Consider the following 7,221-nt stretch of genomic DNA (forward strand, 5'->3'; position numbering starts at 1 on the left):
AAGTCGATTTATGTCTAAAAAGAAGGTGGTGGAAATAGCATAGCAGGCACAGCACAAAGCCCTATCCAGATTATCCCCCCCCCACCCCGTCCCCGGGGCATTTCTGGGTTTGCATCCTCAGATTTCCACCCCCCACCAATGTCAATAGCTGCAATGTAATCAAGTATCCCCAGAACCAATTCGTATACCAGATTCCAAATAAATGAAAAATAGATATATCAAAGAGTCAGCCTATTCGGGGGCCTTCTGCTGGGATTGTGCAAAAGATAAAAGGCAGAGCGATCTACTTCCCAGTGTGCTTGATTAACACAGATACACTTCCGACTGAGAAATTTTTTTTATTCTAAATATTTGTTCAAATAGTACCAGACAATTTGAAATCAATAAACTGTGTCGAGTGGTGAGGGCTGCGGCTGTTGAGAAATGAGTAACGGGTGTCGTGCCACGCCACGGGGCCGCCTGACTCTATACCCATGAAGGACAATTTGCGGTCTTAATCCTTTACAACTACAAACACCAGCCACGGTTACAACTGTTCAAAACTACTCTCTCAACTAGTTCAGAGCAAGGGGACTAAAGAGGTGAGACGTGGCCCCCGCGGCCTGGGAGCGCGTTCCTAAGCTCGGCTGGAGAATTCTACAAATATACACATAAATACATTAAGACGAGGATAAATAATCAGGGAAACGAAATGACTCGCTTCAAATAATAAATACGGTCGTTGAGTCCGATGCAATCCTTACGGGACGGGAAGGAGCATATAAATTAAGGTCTCCGCAACTAAGCTAGACGCGGGCCAGGCCCGGGGCTGTCCGGGCTCTGGTCCCTCTGCAGAGCGCGCCGCCGGTGGATCTCAGACTTACCTTCGGGACACCATTACCAGATTAGAGTCCCTCGGTCCGCAGTATATGGCACTGTCAGGGTTACAGAGGACAATCCTTGCGGCTGATTTATGGCGAGTCACCCAAAGGAGGGAGCTCCTGGAGGGGAGGCCCAGTCGCCTGCGCCTCGGCCGCTGTTGGCCCGAGACCCAGGAGGCGGCAACCGGGCCAGAGCGGGGGGGGGGGGGGAGGGGGTCACAGAGCTGCCCCGCGGGCCCCGCCCGCCACCCCCGCCACCAAAGCAAGAGAGGTAATTGCGCCGCGAGTTCGGGCCGGTGGCGGCCGCTACAGATGCGTCAGTTTGGGGGCCTCGGGCAGGCGTCCCTGAGACGAGTGGTGGGCCGAGAGATCTGTGTAGGTGGGATGAGGGTCGCACGGTCCATGGTGGTGGTTGCCGGGAATCTGAGCGGCGCAGCTGTAGTCCACGCTGGCCGAAGACGGATGCGAGAGGTGGCCCAGGTTGAAGACGGGCCCGGACGCGGGCGCCATGGAGTCGACGAAATTGCCCCCCACGTACACCGGGCTGCCCTGCAGGTTGGCGCTGGCGAAGCCGCCGCCGTTGCTGGCCATGGGGTGGGGCTCGAACTCGGGCGCCGCGTAGCGCTTCTGCTGTGGCAGGCAGCTGCTGAGCGGCGCCGTGTAGGCGGCCAGGCCGTACATGTTGGGCTGAGATTTGGCGAAGGCGGGCGGCGAGGGCGCGTCGTAGGCCAGGCCGGGCACGGGCGGCAGCTGGCCCGAGTAGGCCACGTGGCCGGCGGCGCTGCCCAGAGGCGGGCTGCGCTCCGGGGACTGACCGGCTGGCGAGTGCAGGATGCCCTTGGCCTTCTGGTCCTTCTTGTACTTCATGCGCCGGTTCTGGAACCAGATCTTGATCTGGCGCTCCGTGAGGTTCAGCAGGTTGGCCATCTCCACGCGCCGTGGCCGGCACAAGTAGCGGTTGAAGTGGAATTCCTTCTCCAACTCCACCAGCTGCGCACTCGTGTAGGCCGTGCGCACCCGCTTGGACGCTGGGCCCGGCGGGCTCTTATCCTCGCAGCTCTCTCCTGAGCAGGAAGGGAGACAGAGGGGACGCTGAGCGGGAGCGGGGGATGGGGAGGACATCCAGGGCCAAAGCGGGGTGCTTCCCTGGATCCCTCCTCTTCCTCCCCCTCTCCTCCCATCTTAATGCTGGCTGGAATGAGGGAGGGGCGTCTGAGACGTAAGATTCCAATCGGGACTTCACAGGCCCCAGCCATACCTATGAGTTGCACCTGAACTCCAGCCCCCCCCCCCGCCCCCACCACACACACACACACACACACACATCTGCCTTCTGAGGTCCGATTCACTCTGCCACCCCCTCCCCTTCAGCCTAGTCCATCATCCTGTCCCTAAGGCTAAGGCTGTGGAGGAGTTTAATGAGAAACTAGTAGCAGCTGGTAGGGCCTACCCCCTCTTCCAACCCCCATTAAAGAAGGAACAGACTTCTCTGAATACTCTTCCCAGCCTCTGCCGGGCTGGGGGAGGAAGGCAGCCCCAGCTTGCCTTGCTTAGGGGCTGGCTCCTGGGCAAGGCACCCCAGGAAGCATGGAATGAGATCATGGCACCTCACCCCAGCTCAGCTGCACCCAAACCCAGGGAAGTGATAAGCCATAAAAATACTTCTCCAGAGTTTCAGGGGTTTCAAGACCAGCCTGGGTGCATTCTGAGTATTGCAGTGCTAGGAGCAGCAGTCTGAACACTGGTTTCCAGTACCCCTGCCACCTCTCCGCAGCTTGTCCACTCCCTCCTTGGTTACACAAATGGATTTCTCCTGGGAGGGAGGGGCCTGGACTTGCAGCTGGGAGGGAGGGGCAGGAGAAGGAGCTTACCGGCTGGAAGGCACTTTCCCCCAAGAGCAGCAGCCCCAGAGAGTTGCAGGCAAACCAGAGATTTGATAACAAGGTAGTTACATCCCATGCCTCAAACTGGCCCTGGACCTGGAAGCATATTCATCTATCTGAAGATAAACTGCATCAAACGACACGAGACCAGAAAATTTTAGGGACCAGGCAGGCTAAACAGAGAGAGGCAGTAGGCCTCAGAGCTCCTGGCCCTGCCCATCTTCTTCTGCCCACCCTGAATAGACCCACAGAAGATCTTCCCAACTCTGGGGTCTCCCTTTTCAGGGAGAGAAATCCAAGGCTGCTCCTGTTTTAGAGCATATCCCCTTCCCTTAAGATATGCCCCTCCCCATTATGGATTTGCTGGGATGGGGAGAACTGGGCTGGCGTGGACCAAGTAGAGTCTGGCTGTCTTGCAGGCTCCGGTTGGATTCGAGTGCCCATTCTGTGGTTTTGTGATCTTGCGCAACTGTCTAACCCTTTATCTGTAAAATGGGGCTATACCTACCTCAAACGGTTCTTTGGAAAATTAGATAGTGCTTGTAAAGCGCTTACCATGGTTCTTAACATAGCCCTTCACAGACTTTAGTTCTTATTAATTTAAGGGAACGGGATTCGTGTGATGTAAGATACCTAAAAACCCAGGCTTGGGGAATCACAAGTTTCGAAGAGCTATTGGATGGTAGAAGGAGCCAAGTTATGACCAGCCACCCAGGAAAACAAATGTTAAGTCAATATATGGAAGAGCTATCTATTAATAACTATGGGACTTGTCCAGCAATGGCACCAACAGCCCGGAATGGAACACCCTGTCGCTGTAAGGGCATGGGTCCAATCAGGGACACTACAAAGAAAGGACATTTCTGCATGAGTAGGAATTTAGACATGTGGCCTCCAAAGTTGCGCTTCTAGCCCCCAGTCTCTTGATTCCTAGATGAGCCTGAGCTAGCCTCTGGGGCTCAGTGCGGGGGGGGGGGGGGGGGGAGGGGGAGGAGACTTAGCCCGGGATGAGCCCCCTCAGAGAGCTACCTGCAGCGGCACAGCCGTTCTTCTGCTTGGAGTTCTGTCGGGACTCTTTCATCCAGGGGAAGATCTGCTTGCTGATGGTGGCTGAAGAGCCAGAAGCATTGGGCCCACCCTTGGCCTTCTTGGCAGGCGCTCCACCTCCGGGATTGGTGGGCGAGGATGGGGGCAGGGTTGGTGGCGGAGGAGGGGGTTGTGGTGGCTGCTGCTCTGAGTTCAGGCCGGGAGGCTGGCTGCCACCCCCCCCACCCTGGCTGTTCCCAGTGCCAGGACGCATACAGCTGCCGTTAAGTTCAGCTCCTTTGTGGGCTGGGGCTCTCAGAGGTGCGGAACTCTGGATGGAACAGGCGGAGCCCGTGTAATCAGTGTCCAGGGAGTTGGCAGCGGCAGGGGGTGGGTAAGGCTGATGGGGAGTGCCGTAGCCATAAGTGTCAGTGGCTTTGCTGTAGCCGTAGCCTCCGAAGAGTCCTGGGTTTTCATAGTAAGCAGCCTTCTGCATCGTGCACTCAGGAAGTTCCAGGGTCTGTTGACCCTGCTCAAATAACATTGACCACCACTGTCTCCTTCACCACCACCTCCACTGTCTGCCGAATCCCGAGAGGGCTGGGGTAGCCGCAGGCACCAGGTGACCTGTGGAGAAGAAAAGCGAAAGGCCCCAGAGAGACTGTAACTGACAGGACAGTCGATGTATAAGGACTAGCTAGCCCAGGCTCTCTGCTGCCCACCCAGTTCAGAGTGGAAGGAGCTGAGATTTTATGAAGTTCAACTTATTTGAACCTTTGAAAAAGTCAGAAGGAATTTCTTATAAACATGAAAAGACCACTCCCACTCTTTAGCTCAACTCCATCCAAGAGAAGGGGCTTCCCCCACCCCCACCCAGATAATGTTTTCTTTCTTCAAGATTGTCAAATAGCTTTTGATATGGCATAGGAAAGCACTTATGGACTCATACATTTTAATGGCTGATTCTCCCACTGGACTTTGAGCTCCCTGTGTCTTATTCATCTATATATTCCTAACACCCAGCCCAGTGCCCTACATGTAGTAAGTGTAATAAATGCTTATTGAATGAGTGAATAAATGGACCTATCAATCAATCTTTGGGTCATCCCACAGTTTTGATGAAAAAAGAAAGTTCAGAACAGCCAGAACTCTCAAAAGAAGGAGGACGAGGAGGAAGGAGAAGGAGAAGGAGAAGAAGGAGGAGAAGGAGGAGAAGAAGAAAAGTATCTCCCCCACCTGGTTTCAAAATCACAGCATCTTTCATGGAGACCAGACAGTCCACTTTCTGGTGCCGGGATGAGAATCCACCCAGTTAACTCTGTGTGTCAGCACTGTGAAATCTACCAGGAGATAAAAACCAAGAACACTTAAAGACTCCCAAACTTATTTTGAGGTTAGAAAGATGTTTCTTCTCTTTCATCTACATTTTTCTAGACTTTTTACTTTGTCCTCCACTACTTTTAAGTGGATACCACTAGAAACTTGGTAAAGAGATTTAGAATTTGAAATGCATGGAGCATGGGTAAATGCAGAATGCTTCATGTTACAACTTTATCATTTTTATCCTGCATCTAATTGTGTGAACAGATATTATTATTGACCTCTGCTCTGGATCATACACTGCACCCCACCTCCACCCACTCTACAACCAATGAGAGAACCTCTCATGGCATGATGAATGGACCCAGAATTAGAAGAAGAAAAAAAAAAAACTAAGAAAAATTCTTCCCTTTTGTGTCCTCTGACTCTTGATGGAAGTTTTCCTTGTCAACCACTCCACCCCCATCTCGTGAAAGGCTCCTAAGGAGTTAAAGTATAACTAATAGCATTCAACCACTTTTGTGTGCTTGATAAAGAAAACTCATAGGTCAGCTCCCTGGTCTTAATTCTTGATCTCCTCTTTCAGGCACCTTTCCTTCCTCAAAACTCCCTGGGCTTCCATCATGGTCATCATGATGGACCACATTGTCTAGACAACTTACGTGGCCTAAAGGATTTGACCACTGGTATCAAAACCACTCTGCCATTCACTCATTTCCCCTCCACTTTCACCAAACAGCCTAACCCAATTTTTAAAATCCTTTATATTAGCCTTTGTTTGGTAGTATTGTTGCCCATTTTGTTACAAAGAATAAGTGAATATGGCATTTATCTTGATAAGACACAGACCCTTTTCAATGGGATAATAGAATACTAGGATGTTATGTTTTAGGAATTGTTTCTATTATTGTTCTGAAATGTATGCGGTTAAGATATCTACCTAGCAAAGCTGATGTTAATCTTTCTTTCATTCAATTTCTATGTCATTCTGACTATTAAAGTTCCTGAATATCAAATGGAAAGTTACAGCCTCATCCTCTGTCTAACATTTATATATGTTTGCCCCCAAGCCAAAGGACTGGTTTAGCTGTTTCTGGACTTTTCTGGGATCCTACTTCCAGTCTTAAACCTTGGGCCCTCTGGATATCGGAATGGCCACATTTGACACTCAACCCACCAGAAGTCACTGCTGCTTCTGTCATTTCATTTACAAGTGTGGAAGCAAAAATACTTTCCCTCTTGCCTCCCAGGTTGACCAAGGTTATCTTGATAGGTGGACCAGTCACATTAAAATAGCTTCTTTAGGAACTGACCAGGTTTTTGAAACAGATGGCTTTACATATATATTTTTCCTATGGTATATTCTTAGGAAAAGCTGTGTCCTGGGCCTTAAAAGTGTAAATATTTGGCAGCTTCATGAATAACCACAGCGTCTGTTCTGCCTCTGTTTTCATTGTCTTAAGGGATTTCAAGGCCCACTCAGTGATGACCCACCACTCCAATGTCTATTTGCCCCAGAAGCAAGGGTAGTAGCCTTCTCCTCACCAGGAAGGGCTTTGCAGACTCCCCCCACCTCCACAGTATAATGCCCCCAAAAAGCCACCTCTCCTAAAACAGAACCTGAGAATATTGTTACAAAACTGGTTTAAAAAAAATAAAAAAGCTTATTTCTTTCTAGAAATCCCTACTCCTTGTGAACTCTGCTTGAACCTAAAAAGCAGGAATGGGTCATAAATCACTTGGACAATGGTCAACTGTTCAGTGGCTCATCTTTTCGACCCCCCCCCCCCTTTAAAGGCTTTCTTTCCTGGCCCTTTGGTATCTCTGCTCATTTTTGCTCGGGGACCCAAATGCCTTGGGGTGAAGACTAGCCCGTGTCGGGGGGGAGGGGCAGTCTTCGAAGTCCTCAGCTGCCCTTTTCTCTCATTCCTCCTCCTCCCCTCAACCCCCAGGGCACCGGCCAGGGCAGGCTCCCCAGAACCCCGCCGGCACCAAGCCTGGCCCCTTCTAGAGTAACGGCACTACACAGGGTCTGACTCGACCTTCCTTGCGGTCCCGGGAAGTTGCCCAACTCAGCTTGGAGGCCCAACCGCAGGCTGGGAATGCAGGGCCAAAGGATTCCTAGCCACACG

The 7,221-nt window shown here is 51.6% G+C and overlaps 1 protein-coding gene across 1 annotated transcript; it reads right to left on the reverse strand.

Moving 5' to 3' along the window:
- Positions 1-1,166: 1,166 nt before the first annotated feature.
- HOXD3 (homeobox D3) lies at positions 1,167-4,313 on the reverse strand. The gene is made up of 2 exons (XM_047084866.1): positions 3,773-4,313; positions 1,167-1,924 (listed from the first exon to the last, which is right to left on the reverse strand). Exons 1-2 carry the CDS (start codon positions 4,311-4,313, stop codon positions 1,167-1,169), a joined length of 1,299 nt encoding a protein of 432 aa, XP_046940822.1.
- Between the last annotated feature and the right edge of the window lie 2,908 nt (positions 4,314-7,221).

Source organism: Lynx rufus, unplaced genomic scaffold, assembly GCF_022079265.1.
Source record: "Lynx rufus isolate CCGP_SWC_20201006 ecotype Redwood Valley unplaced genomic scaffold, mLynRuf1.p SCAF_2, whole genome shotgun sequence".
NCBI lineage: Eukaryota > Metazoa > Chordata > Mammalia > Carnivora > Felidae > Lynx > Lynx rufus.

Excerpts from the sequence above, each read along its gene's own strand:
- HOXD3 (XM_047084866.1), bottom strand. The coding sequence starts at position 4,313 with ATGTTATTTGAGCAGGGTCAACAGACCCTGGAACTTCCTGAGTGCACG. Across the intron at positions 1,925-3,772 it reads GAACGGCTGTGCCGCTGCAG|GAGAGAGCTGCGAGGATAAG; the intron begins GTAGCTCTCTGA and ends CTTCCTGCTCAG.